General features: G+C 50.6%; 1 protein-coding gene and 1 non-coding gene across 2 annotated transcripts; one reads left to right on the forward strand and one right to left on the reverse strand.

Moving 5' to 3' along the window:
• The first annotated feature begins 122 nt into the window (after nt 1-122).
• FOXI3 (forkhead box I3) lies at nt 123-6,186 on the forward strand. Its single transcript, XM_023618762.2, has 2 exons — nt 123-960; nt 3,668-6,186. The coding sequence occupies exons 1-2, from the start codon at nt 243-245 to the stop codon at nt 4,291-4,293; spliced, it is 1,344 nt and encodes a 447-aa protein (XP_023474530.2). The 5' UTR covers nt 123-242; the 3' UTR covers nt 4,294-6,186.
• A 5,787-nt stretch (nt 6,187-11,973) lies between these two features.
• Nucleotides 11,974-12,080, reverse strand: LOC111768245 (U6 spliceosomal RNA). The gene has a single exon (XR_002800424.1). It is a non-coding gene; the product is annotated as a U6 spliceosomal RNA (small nuclear RNA).
• Between the last annotated feature and the right edge of the window lie 1,981 nt (nt 12,081-14,061).

Below are 14,061 nucleotides of genomic sequence, written 5' to 3' on the forward strand. Positions count from 1 at the left end.
GCGGCGCGCGGCTCGGGCGCGCTCCCCTGGCGGCGCGGGCAGGTGGGGCGTGGCGGGGGCGTGGAGAGCCCCTGCCCGCGGGCCACCGCCCAGCCCCGGGCCCGGCCCGGGAGGAGCCGCGCCGCCGACGGTTATAAGAAGCCGGCTCGCAGGCGCCCCGCGCGCAGCCGCCCGACCCCCGCCCGGAGCACCGGTCGCCGAGCGCGGGCCGAGGCGGGGCCGCAAGGTTGGCCCCCAAAGGGATGCTCTCGCCCGAGCGGCGAGACCAGCCCCGCTCGCCCCTCGCCGCCGCCGCGCCGCACCCGCCGACGGCCGCCGACATGGCTCTCTACTGCGGCGACAACTTCGGCGTGTACTCGCAGCCCGGCCTGCCCCCGGCCGCCGCCGCCGCCACCGCCCCGGGCGCGCCCCCGGCCTCCAGGGCGCCCTACGGGCTGGCCGACTACGCCGCGCCGCCGGCCGCCGCCGCCAACCCCTACCTGTGGCTCAACGGGCCGGGCGTGGGCGGCCCGCCCGCAGCCGCCGCCGCCGCCGCCGCCGCCTACCTGGGCGCCCCGCCGCCGCCGCCGCCCCCCGGGGGCGCGGCCGGGCCCTTCCTGCAGCCGCCGCCCGCCGCCGGCACCTTCGGCTGCGCTCAGCGGCCCTTCGCGCAGCCCGCGCCCGCCGCGCCCGCCTCGCCCGCGGGGCCCGCCGCGCCCGGCGAGCTGGGCTGGCTGTCCATGGCCAGCCGCGAGGACCTGATGAAGATGGTGCGGCCGCCCTACTCGTACTCGGCGCTCATCGCCATGGCCATTCAGAGCGCGCCCGAGCGCAAGCTCACGCTCAGCCACATCTACCAGTTCGTGGCCGACAGCTTCCCCTTCTACCAGCGCAGCAAGGCCGGCTGGCAGAACTCCATCCGCCACAACCTGTCGCTCAACGACTGCTTCAAGAAGGTGCCCCGCGACGAGGACGACCCAGGTGAGGGCAGCCGCACAGGTGCTTCCCCCGCCGGCGGGAGGGTGGGGAAGCGGCGCGTGGGCGGGGTGGGGGGTCTGAGTGTGGTTGACTTGAAGATGCACGCGGAGTCTTCTCATTCTAACTGGGGGTGGGAGCCGGTGGAGGAACAGCCACCTGAACCTCTCTGATTAGGGTGAGGGGAAGCCAGAGGACAAAAAGTGATCAGAGCATCCCCCGAGGGAGGACCCGGTGAGGGAGGAGCTCGTCCCTTACACCCACACCCACTCACTCCCCCACACCACCCACCCACACACACGCAGAGGCTGGCCGCTTAGAGAAAAAGGAAAAAGCTCGTATCCTCAAACAGAAAGGCACCCCTGGGTGGTGTTCCTCGGGCCAGTTGAAGGGAGGGTCGGGAGGGTCAGGTTACAGGCAGGTTGGTTAGGAAGAAGAACACCGGTGAGCTCTCAGATAGGGAATGACTGTAAAGGGATTCAGATGAGCTGAGAATCCCATCACATTTCACAAAAGAGGTGGTGAGAGACCAAGAGGAACAGCCTTCCATAATGCACTTCTTCCTGCATCAGGTTCCTAAGAGACGATCTCTCTTCTTCATGAAAGGAGCACTGTGCCAGCCTTGAGAGAGGATTTGAGGATAGAGGCACAGGCCTCGGGAGACAGGGGCAGCGGGATCAGAGAACTTTAGCTGGGTCCTTCAAATCGCGGTTGTGGTACCTTAGTTATTTAGAAGTGTAAAAATGAAAACTCCAAATCTGCTTCCGTTCTGATCTAAGCCCTGGGGGGAGGAGGGCTGCGTTCCAGTGCAGTGTTAGTAGTTTTCCTCTTTCCTGAGAAGTGGAGGCAAGAGAAAAGCTCCTAAACAGGAGAGAAATGGAATCCTCCTTGAGGTTTTCAGAAGGAGCCCAGGACGAGGGAGATGGAGGCAGAGTGGTGATAGAAAAGGAGAAGAGAAATAAAACCACTTGAGATGCACACTACAGAGATCCAGGATTTGTGTAAATTATGTAAATCTTCTGGAGTATTCGTATCTGAAGTCATTCCGGAGCAGTGCTTTCCAATAAAAATAGAGTACAAACTATTGTAAATTTTCTAATAGCCACATTAAAAAAGTAAAAGGAAACCAGTGAAATTATTTTTAGTATTTTCTAAGTAACCCAAAATAATGTTTCAACATAGAACAAATATAAAAATTATTAGTGAGATACTTTATTTTTTTGGTACCAAGTCTTCAAAATCCTGTGTGTGTTTTCCACCACATCTCAACTGGGACTGGCCACTTTTCAAGCACCCAGAAGCCACGTGTGCCTAGAGGTTACTGTATTGGACAGGGCATGCAGTTCTAGAAGGTGCGTCTTCCCTGTTTGGCTTCGGAATCACCTGAGATCATCATGTAAATTGTCGTATACGCCTCTGGACTTTCTAAAAAGTTCAAAGATCTATAGCTAGTGTCTGGTCAAAGCGCTTGGTATCAAGGTGGCACAGTATAAATATCCTGATAGGTGCAGGTAGTATTGTTTAGATGGTAGTTGTAGCAATACATTTTTTTCTGCAACTATTTGCAGAAAATGTGTCAGTAGAAATAGTGGGTGTGGGGGAGTGTGTGCTAATTTGAGGAGGCAGCATAGAAGTGGGCAGTTAAGACTGCTGAGTCTAGAGCCAGCCTGCTTACATCCTGGCTCTACCTTTGCTGACTGGGAGTACGGCAGGTTACTAACCATTCTGCACCTCAGTCTGCCCATCTGAAAAGTGGAGGTAATAATGTTGAGGAGTTGAGCAAGCACTCACGGCCAGGTAAGTGCTTCACCATCCTTTCAGATGCCAGAGATTTTTGCCAGAAGTGAAAAAAGCTGTTGGGAGACAAAATCCTCCAAGATGGTAGATCCTTTTTTTAACCTCACTTGCGCTAGATAGAGGGAAATTTTCTAAGCAGGAGACAAGCATTGCTTGCATGAAATGGGGCCCTGATCTCTGAGGTTTGCCCAGTGGAGGAAAAACTTAAGAAAAACCTCCTGCCCAAGGCACAGAGGGGACGTAGACTCCAGGAGCTTCCTCATACCCTGAATATATGCCATCCAAGGCATTGTTAAAACCATTCATTGCTCAGTAATAACTTTTGTTGTCATTTTCGTTCATTCAGCAAGGCAGAGGATCAGCTTTCTGAGACTGTCTTTTTTCAGTGGGGTATTTTTTTAGGGGCGAGTATTGTACCCCTTCAGCAAATAATGCTGACAGATCCTGTTTTGTCACTGCTTACATGTGCCAGCTACTATGCAGCGATATCGTTTAACCCTCAAGCCAACCTATGAAGTGGGTACTATTTCTATACCTATTTTTGTAAATCAAGAAACGGAGCCTCAAGTTTAAGTAGCGCCAGAATTCCGTGATTTTGCAAGGGCGCAACATGGATCTAGAAGGGAAGGTGTTGGGTAATTATAAGAGCTTTGGGAATAGAGTTAGGTCTTAAGATTTAAGTAGCAGACACTATGCAGGAGGAGGTAGAAGTGGCCAGAACATCTTTGTTCCAGATTTCCCCTTGCAGGTGAAGAACAAAATCTCTCCCCAAAGGAGAAATTTAAACGGCAGAGTGGATTGAGCATCTTGGTCAGCATTTAATGAGAGACTGCCCGACTTCTGCCAGAACTGAAGCCGAATACACGAGCATAAACTAGGTCCCTCTCTGACTTGTCTTTCTTTCTCATCTCTATAGGGAAAGGTAATTACTGGACCTTGGATCCAAACTGTGAGAAAATGTTTGACAACGGGAACTTCCGCCGGAAGCGGAAGCGCCGCTCCGAGGCCAGCAGCACCTCCACGGTGGCCGCAGGGACATCAAAATCAGAAGAAGGGCTTTCCTCAGGATTGGGATCTGCAGTGGGTGGGAAGCCAGAAGGAGACAGCCCCTCGGCTTTGCTAAGGCCTTCGCAGTCCCCGGAGCCTCCGGAGGGTACTAAGAGTACTGCCTCCTCCCCAGGAGGATCCATGCTCACCTCCACCCCGTGCCTCAACACCTTCTTCAGCAGCCTCAGCACCTTAAGTGTCAGCAGCAGTGGGAGCACCCAGCGAGCTCTCCCTGGCAGCCGCCACCTAGGGATCCAGGGGACCCAGCTGCCGTCCAGCAGCGCATTTCCCCCCAGCTCCATCTCAGAGGCCTCGCCAGACAACCTGCAGCTGAGTAACAGCAGCACCAGCAACGGCAGCAGCCAGAGGTCTTCCTATTACAGCCCCTTCCCCACCAGCACCAGCGGGGGTCAAAGCAGCCCCTTCAGCAGCCCTTTCTACAACTTCAGCATGGTCAACAGCCTCATCTACCCCCGGGAGGGCTCCGAGGTATAGAGCGCTGCTGCTCAGACTTGAATATGCACACCTGAGATCTTGTTAAAATGCACATTCCAAGGCCGTAGGTCTGGGGCAGGAACTGAGACTCCGCATTTCTCTGGAGCTCCCGGGTGATCTTGTGGCCCATTGACCACACCTGGAGTAGCATGGGTCTAGTAGATAACTCTTTCTACAACCCAGCGAGGTTTTACAGGCTTCTCTGGATAAGGGCCTCCCTGGAGAGAGAGTCATCTCACTGTTCTGGGATGGTACCTGTGAGCCCTGTGAAGGCGGGGACCATGTTTTGTTCATCACTGTTTATCAGGGTTCCAAGCTCAGATGTGTACCAGGGCCAGCTAGGAAACAAGCGAATGAAGTTATTGGGTGGGAAAAAGGTAGCAGTTGGCAACTGAAGCAGTAGGGGGTGTCTGGGACTGAGCAGCTGAATGAAGGCTGCTGTGGGCAGATAGTTAGCTCCTGCCTGGCAGCTTTCTGATTTTTCTAGAAAAGTTGGATATGTGGATTTTTATAGGAAACCTCTATTTGTATTCTTTGTCACAAATTAAAGTTTTAAAAATACTGTAGTAGGAAACACCACAAATCCTTGAGCTGTATCCAGCTCACGAATCACCTCTGCGTATGCTCAGTGTCTGGTACATGGTAGGTACTAATAGCAATAAAAGTGCCCAGGCAAGCCCTGTGTGCCAGGCACTGCTCTAGACACTTGACGTGTATTAACTCAGTTAATCCTCACAACAACCTTGGGAGATGGGGTTTGCTACTACTCCTCGTTTTTTATATGAGGGCAGTGAAACTCCAAGATATTAGGTAACCGCCCAAGGCCACACAGCTAGTAAGTCGTGGGGCCAGGATCAGGTCCAGGCAATCTGGCTCCAGAGCTGGTGCTTGTAAGCTTTTGTGTTCTAGTTCCTGAAAAACAAAGGTGCCCGCGTCCATAGGCAGACATAGCATATCGGGGGTAGGAATGAGCAAGATCTCATTGGACCAAAGATTCTGGTTGAAATAAATCACTTGAGATGTTAATGGACACCACCTCTGCCTTATTTTTTCTGCCACAGTCCTGAGGTGACCATCGTCCTAGTTAACTTGATGCTCCATCCCTTTTAGCATGTGTCCTGGATTTTTCATTTTTTAACAAAGTCTTAGAATTTTATTAAAAATAGTCTTTAAATGGAATTTTTATAGTTTTTAAATAAACCATTTGTGGTCAAAAAATTTTTTTAAATATAATTTATTTTTAGTCTTCCCTTTTACTTCTCAAGAGGTGTCTTCATTTGAATAATTTTTATGGTCATCCTCCCAGTGCCCAGTAGAGTGCCTGGTACGTGGCAGACACTTATCCAAAAAGCGTTAATTCAAATGTGGTTAGTTGATTTCTTTGGAACAGCATTGCGTTAAGCTGAAGATATGCCCTGTTGCCTTTGTACCATGTTGTTGGGTCTTCAATAGGAGCGTTACTGGTTTGGGGTTTTAATTTTTTTAGAAAAAGGAACACAAGTGCATTGTGAAAAATTTCTGACTTTTCCCTGTGTATTCTATCTTGAGACTCACAGCATTTCTCTTAAATTTTTATTTTGAAATATACATACAGAAAATTATTTTTTGAACAGTTTATTGAGGTATAAATAACATGACCATTACTTGTTAAGTATTATGCAGAAAGACAACCAAAGAGACTACCTACCCCCATATTGTGTGTACAAAAAACCAGTTTCTATGGATATTTTTCTATGTGAAAAATCGTATGAACTTTTATAAATATTGTTTCTAATACAATTTTATATTTGTAAATTAATTTATAATGTGAACTGGGACAAAACATTTTTTTCCCAAGAAAGTACACTGCATGCTAAGAATCACATGAAATAAACTTTAAGTGGGATGACGTTGGGCACTTGTAGGCATTACTGTTTTTCCGTCTTCAGCTTTTTTCTCCTAACGGAATAGATGTAGGTGGTATGGTACTGAAGCCACTACAGGGACTTTCTGTGTGTTGAGAGAGAGTAATTGAGTTTTCATTGGCTTTGTTCTACCTACCCACATCTGAAAGGGCTAGAAGGAAACAATTACTCTTTGAGCAGGGTCTGGAGACATATGAGCATTTAACTTATTTTTAATGAAGTAACAATTCTGTCCTTTAGATTAAACTGAACTTCAGTGCGCCAGACAACTTCTGTTCCAGAAAGAAACGGCGCTGTAAGGCCTCACAAGCTGGCAACACTCCTCAGGTGGAGCTCTTACAGCCTTGGGTGTTATGATCCTCAGGGGGCGACAGGCAGCCCATCAGTTCCAAGGAAATAACTAGGAAACTGTTGAACTTGGCCGCATCTAGAAGAAGCCTGAAAGATGAGGTGTCTCTACCAGGGTTTCTCTTCCTCAGCATATTGATATTTGGGGCTGGGTAGTTTGTTGGGAGAAGTTGCACTGTGCGTTACAGGATGTTTAGCCGCATCCCTGGGCTACCCATTAGATGCCAGAAGCACCCCTTCTCCCCCCAGTCCTGGCCATGTGTGAAGACCAAAAGTATGTCCAGACATTGCCAAATGCCCCCTCGGGGGCAAAATTAACCCTGGTTGAGAACCACTGATCTAGACCAGTGCTCACAACTTGCCAATGAGAAAACAGCCCCCTCACTCCCTCACACAAAGTCCTGGGTCCAAGGCTAGCAGTTGAGCCCTGAGTGAATTAGGCCTTGGTCTTCTGGTACAGGACAGTTTCTGTCCTATGAGATGCCTGCCTTCTCTAAAGAAAATGAGTCGTGAGCAGGAACAACCCAATCCTGGAGGCGTTTCTGAGAACTGAGATCCACCGCTCTGGGCCTGTCACGCTGGAGGGAGCCCAGTATCTCAGTTGCTGATATAGATTCTTATGGTAGCCTCCTCCTTGGCATCTAATTATTTCCATGAATAGAGACCTAGGCTAGGAATAATTTTGAGCAAACAATAAACTGGGTTATTAGTATGTTTGGGTTTCTTTTGGCAGGGGTGTGGGGGACAGGCAGAAGCATTTCTTGGAAAGAAAGACACGTTAAAGAAACGTGATTAAGCTGTATTTGGAAGTATCTAGATCTGGGTGGTTGATTGATATTAAATGCCAGGACGACGGCATTTATGAGAACAAAGGCAAAGAGAAGGCTCTTCTGATCCGAACAACTCCCAAGGGCAGCAGGGTGTCTCAGTCCCCACTCCCGGGACCAAAGAAGCTGTGCTGTGGGCACGTCTCCATCCGGGAACTGCCTCCCCTCCTGCTGGGCGTGGGATTAAAGGGAAAGGGACAAGGCCAATGCCTGTGATGTTTCCAGGTCACAGTCTGCACCAGCACACCAACTGGCATCGGCTTCCTGCATCTGCAGCATTTTCTGCCTGGGAACCAGGTCAGAAATTCTGGTCTGAGCGAGACTTCACTTTCCGTCGTTCAGGACAGTGCCTAGGAAAAGATGCGGCCCCGCAGCGCAGAGTTAAGCACCCCTGTTTTCAGGGGTTTCCCCCTGGACTAGGGTGTGATGTCAAGTTGCAGCCCAGGCTGAGGCCATTGGGCACATTTATAACTCAAAGCAGCTGCCATCGGCCTTCTGGGACCTAGTGTACCTTTCAGAGTACGACATGGGCAAAGGAGAATTTGAAAAAAAGCAGGTTTCAGGTTTCCTTCTGGATACTTCTAGATCCTTCATCTCATTCTTGAACTTACTGGGAAAAGGCAGCTGGGGAGCCCAGAGGCTTCGAAAACTGTGCATCTGCACCCCAACTCCGCCCCCCAGCCCCCGAGGGCACTCACAAGTCCCTCTCAGGGCAGACTGACCGAGCTTTGGCCACGAGGAACGTCACAAACTCCCAAACTCTGCTCTCTTCCTCCCTGAGACCTCCCAGGACTTGAGCAAAGCCTGAATCTTCAGAGTCCAACTGGTTTTTCTTTTCTTCAGCAGCTCTAGTAACTAAACCTTGAGGTTGTTAATGAAAAAGAAACCCCTGGCGTTTTCCTGAGGCAGGGATTTGCTGGTTTCTGGGTAGAGACCTGGCGGCCGACGTGGCCTTACCTTTTGTCATGGAAAGCAGTCAGCTGGGGCGGGTGGCTGGGTGGCGGGCGCCGCTGAAGAAAGAAGGAATTTCCTGTCAGATCTGAAAACAAAAAAGGTCAAAAAAGACCAGATACCTGCTGAATTCCTCCCTGCTTTTTTATTCATGATGTTAGAGGATCATTACCAAACCCTGGGAGACCTGGAGAGTGTCCTTTATCATTTTAAAACAGGTAAACATTACAATGATAATTCATCAGGTGCCAGGACTGTCCTAAATATGTATATGTATATATATAAAATACAGGATAGCTATATTACCCCTCCCAACAACTCTGTGAATTAGATACTGTTATTTTTCATTCACCAATGAGAATACTGAGGCCCACAGAGTTTGTATAACTGGGCCATGTTCAAAAATCTAAATGGTTGCTGCCGGTGAGTGGTAAAATGAGGCCATCTGACGTCAGAGCCCACCTGCCCCTGACCTACTATAATGCCTCTCCATTTTGAAGATGAGAAAGGTGACGCACAGAGAGGTTAAGTGACTTGTCCAAGGCCACACAGCTTGTTGGTTGTGGATTTGGGCTTACAGCCCAAGCGCTTGCCCTGCTGCCTCCCCTTCTGGCATTTCCTTTCTATGCTCCCTAAGATTGGTTTTTGGGTCTGGGGATCCCTTTTGTGGTTACAGGATGGTAAGCTGTGGGAAGGGAAGTCACTTTTCCTTGACATGTCCTCCTTTGCAGGATCAGCCAGCAGCCAGGTCAGAGGCCCAGATCTCCGGCTCTGAAGCTGCCAAGGGAAGCCAGATGTTGGGGATGCTGATTTGGAACCTTGGATTCATAGGAAATTTATCCACTGACTCAGCAAATCCCTTTGGGCATCAGGCCCTGTGCTGGGCATTGAGGACACTGAGACAACTGAGACCCACTCAGACCTTTAGCCAGGAGGGCAGAAGCCTGGAATAGAGCGCGCAGGGTGGGGAGGGTCCTCAGGGTGGGGCTGAGCTTCCTCCACCTAGCTCTCAGCCTCCGGTGAGGGAGAGGGAACGCTTTAACTCCTGGAAGAGCGGCGGCCAGCAGCCCGGTCCTGGGCTGGGACGGGCGGCAGCTCCATCGCTCGCTCCGTCGGTTTCCTGCGGCTCGTGCTAGGAGGAGACGAGAACCAGACGGTGTTCGGAGCGGTGGTGCTTCTGGACCGACAGAAGCCGCGGCAGCCCGGCGGAGCCCTCTTCAGGGCCTCGGCCTCGCCAGCCCCGGGCGGGCGGGCGCATTCCAGCGGCCGGGCTGGCGTCAGCGGCCGCGCTCCCGGCTGCCAGCTTTCAGCCCCCACCCCGGCGTGCAGAGACGGACTTGTCCGCACTCACTTCAAAGGAGGTTCCCGGCTACCAGTGCGTTGGGGATTTCTCCTCCCTTTTACCCTACTGAAATGCGTTATGCAAACCGCGATGCAGGAATCCTGCTGCTCCGTGTTGGGATCAGAAAGCGGGACCTTAACAAGCATGAGGACCTCTCTTCTCTCCCACCCGCAAGGATGACGCCAGCTGCCCCCATTCCCGAGCTGCTCACCTCCAACTCTCCACACCTGGGCTGACCCACAGGCACTGGGACTGTGGCCCAGCATGCAAACTCCCCAGGCCCCAGCCTTCTCCTGAGATGGATAAGAGCCATATATACTGCACAGGGCTGTTGAGAGCGTTAAAATGTCTATTTATATTTGAATCTGTGTGTTTGACCAAGAGTACAATGAGAAGGGCTTTGGCATCCACTCGGAGCCTCCACTTGTGTCTTCTCAGAAAGCCTGATGTCAACATTATCCATTTGTTTGCCCAATAGCCTTGGAGGGTGAGTATTATTAGCCTCCTATTACAGAAAGGCAGCAACAGAGTCAAAACCTTGGCAGACCGCCGTGGCTGGGAAACCGGGAAAGGCTTACAGGAAAGAGAAGTTCAGTCATCGTCCACGGCAGTGAGCGATGAGTCAGTTAATAAATGTACCAAACACCTACTGACTCTTCTTTTGTTCCCTCTGTTTTCCTCACACCCCACATCCGAGCCCAAAGCAAGCGCTGTTGGCTCTAGTATCCAGAATTGGTTCCAGCCCAGAACTTCTCACCAGTTCACCTGCCACCACATCTCTGGCCTGGAGGGCCACCGCAGCCTCCTGACTGGCCTCCCAGCCTCACCTCCTGGCTCCCTACTGTTCAGGTTGCATTCATGTTCCGAGCTCATTCTCTGCTTGGAAGCCAGAGGATGAATCTTTTCGACAACAGACATGATTATATTGCTTTCCTGCTTAGAACCTTTTGGTAGCTTCTCTTACTAGCAAACTCCCAAGTTCTTCCGTGGCCCTGCATGAACAGCTCCTTCCCCCCTCCTCCCACAAACCCCCTTTACTTGGCTCCAGCCGCTCACCGCTTTGCAGCCCCTCAGATATTCCGGGCTCTTCTGTCTTAGGGTCTCTCTGCAGTTATGCCTCCTGCCACGGGAGCTTAATTCCCCAGATCTTCTCAGGCTTCCGCTCAAAGGCCCGTGTCTCGGAGCAGCTGTCCCTGAGCATCCACGTCCCTCCCCACCTCCGCCAACTCCCCTCAGGCTGCCTTTTATAAATTGTTCTTCGCACCTTAGCTAAACCACTGATTTAAAAATAAAACAAAAACGTTATGTTAACAGGATGGTTTCTGGGGATGAGTGGTGAGCAGGGGAGTAGGGACCAGAGGGAGGATGGTGGTATGATTCACCCAGCTGCACTCTCAGGTAATCCCAGTCATGTCTGTCTCCTCTTATTTTAAAAAGAGAATGTAGCGGCCAGCCAGATGGTGTAGTGGTTAAGTTCGCACTGTCCCCTTCCATGGCCCAGGGTTCATGGCTCCAGAGCCCATGCACAGACCTACACACAGCTCATCAAGCCATGCTGAAGCGGCGTCCCACATACATAATGGAGGAAGACTGACACAGATGTTAGCTCAGGGCCAATCTGCCTCACACACACACACAAAAAAGTCCATGTCCAAGAGAAATAATTGTCTTATTGATCTTCAGAGAAAGGTACATTATTCCTCCTTCCTGTTTGGGGAAGCTGAGGCACAGAGCCTCCACTTTCCCAAGACTTTTATTCATGATATACCTCACTTGCCCAACTGTGGCATCACTCAGGACATAGTATAGAAGAAGTTGTCTTTCTCCTTTAGTTTTAAATGGGCAAAACCCCAAGAATTTTTGCTATGTTTAGCCTGGATTTAGAACTCAGCCGTCCCCTTTCCCCACACATCACTTCCCTCTTGCCACGTTCATACCTCCCCTGCGTTCCCCTGGAGACAGCGGTCTCAGCCAAACACCTGGAGCCTTTGATCATCCACCCATCAGCTGCCCCCAGCGCTCGTTTCAGCCAGAAGACTTTCAAGTTCTCCCCCTCGACCAGGTTTGGGAAAGGAAAAAAAGGCCGATAGCAGCTGTTACACCGCACCTTGCTTTGCATACGGTGGTAAGAGCCAAAGCATTGCTGCTTCAGCAGATTTTAAAAACCTTCCTTCGATGGGATTAACTGCCGTGCAGCCAATGATGGCCGCCACACAGCATAGCAAAGTAAGCCACAGAACCCCGCTTCTTCCACTGCCTGCTCAGATGTGGGCCCGATGTCCCTTTTTTTTTTTTTAATCACTTTATTAAAAATGTAGAATGCTTCACAAATTTGCGTGGCATCCTTGCTCAGGGGCCATGCTGATCTTGTCCGTATCGTTCCAATTTTAGTATACGTGCTGCCAAAGCGAGCACTCTATGTATGTTTCTTGATTCAGGAACTGCTGAGAATATACATGTCCTACCCTTATAGGATTATAATCCTGGACAGAGGACTAGCAGTGGGGCTGGCACTCGTGTGGCCGTAATTCTCCTTTCCAGCATCTTACATGTGAAGATTCCTCTAAAAGGGTAGCATCACAGTTCATTCTGATGCTTCCAGATTTGGTGCCCTTTCATGTGTTCAGTGGTTTTTACTACTCACTTTCTATACCTACCAGGAGACACAGCTAAAATCAAGGTCCTTGTAAGGATGACGCTTACCTTCTAGCGGAGGAGAAGAAGCAAACAGGGGATAACAGCAGGATGACAGTGCTTTGATGGGAAAGTGTGGGGTGCTGGGTGGGATCCCTGGGAGAGGCTCCAAGCCTGACCTGAGTAGAAGTTGGTGAGACGAAGAGGGCGGGGAGGGAGGGAACAGGTTTTGGGGTAGGGGCAGAAGAAGAGTGAAGGCCTGGAAGTGAGAGGCCATGGCTCCTGTGGGGAACTGAGGGAAGCCGCGCTTGGAGGCAGGTAGCCTACAGCAGAGCTTCAGGCAGGGAAAGGCAGTGGCGGAGCTGGGAGGTGAATCTATGGTCTGATGAGGCCCATCAGTAGAACAGAATTGGGCGGAATCGAACAGAATAGAAATGAATCAAATTTCAATTTAAGAGTGAAATTTCTATTTCAAATAGACTCCTTTGTGGAAAACCTTTTGGAAGGACAAGATCTTCTAAGAGAGACCACTGTGGAAGCTACTGGAGAAATATAAGCGAGAGGTGATGGGAGTCTAAAGTAGGGTAGGGGATAATGGGGAAGAAAAGAATGGGATGTCTGAGAGGCATTTAGGAGGTAGGAAGGGGCAGACTTTGTGATTTCCTGAAAATGGTGGTAGAGGGAGAAGGAAGACCCCTAAAATGACTGTCAGGGTTCTGCCTGAAGTAATGGGGTGAAGGGTGGTACCGTTCAGAAGAGGAGGGACTGTCTGTGGGCCCCCCAGGAGGAACTTTCCAGCAGGAGCTGGAGTCTGTAGATTGAGATTAGAACGGAGGACCAGATTGGCAACGCAAATCTGGGAGGAATCAATGTGGAGGAGAGATTTAATTTAGTCACTTAATAAATATTTCTCAGCAGCTACTTTGTACAAGGCCCTGCGCTATGGGCTGGAGACACAATGGTGAGTAAAACAGTCTTCTTCCCTTCTTTCTTGGAGTTTATACTCTAGTGGGGGAGACAGGCATCAAGGAAATCATCTCACTAGTGAATACGCGATTACAAAGTGGCCTGAGTGCTGTGAAGGAGGAAGGCAGGGTTCTGTGAGCACATAAAGGGAAGGATGGTAATCTAGCCTGGGGAACCAGACCAGGTTTCCCTGAGGGCCTGAGGCTCAAATGGAGATCTGAAAAAGTGGGCGAGTGTGGACCAGGTGAGAGGAAAGAAAGTGCATTCCGGACAGAGGGAGCAGAATTTACAAGGTCCCTGGGGTCAAAGAGGACCCAGCATGCTGGAGGGGCTGAACGGGGTGCAGAGGGCTGAGGGACACAGAGTAGTGTGATGGGACATAATCAGATTTGCCCTTTGAATAGTTGGGTGAGGTAGGGAGTCTTCAGGAATGAGGTGGACAAGAGTAGGATGTTATTGCAGTTGATCAGGTAAATGTCTTGGACTAAGATAATGACAATACAGAGACATGGATTCTTTTGAAAGGTATCAAGGAAGTAAAATTCAGAAGACTTCGAGAGGTATTGGATATAGAGGTGTAAGAGAGGAAGGTATCAAGGAGGATAGCCTGGGAAACCGGCTGGTAGGGGGCGCCATTTCTGAGATGAGGAAAATTGAAAGAAGATCAGTTGTTACGTGGTGTGGGGGGAGGGGAGAGGGTCATAAACTTGGTCTCAGATACATTGAAATGAAGTGACTCTGAGACATTCAAGCGGGAATGTAGATGATTGCGGAGCTCACAGGAGAAGCCTAAGCT

Source organism: Equus caballus, chromosome 15 (genome assembly GCF_041296265.1).
Source record: "Equus caballus isolate H_3958 breed thoroughbred chromosome 15, TB-T2T, whole genome shotgun sequence".
NCBI lineage: Eukaryota > Metazoa > Chordata > Mammalia > Perissodactyla > Equidae > Equus > Equus caballus.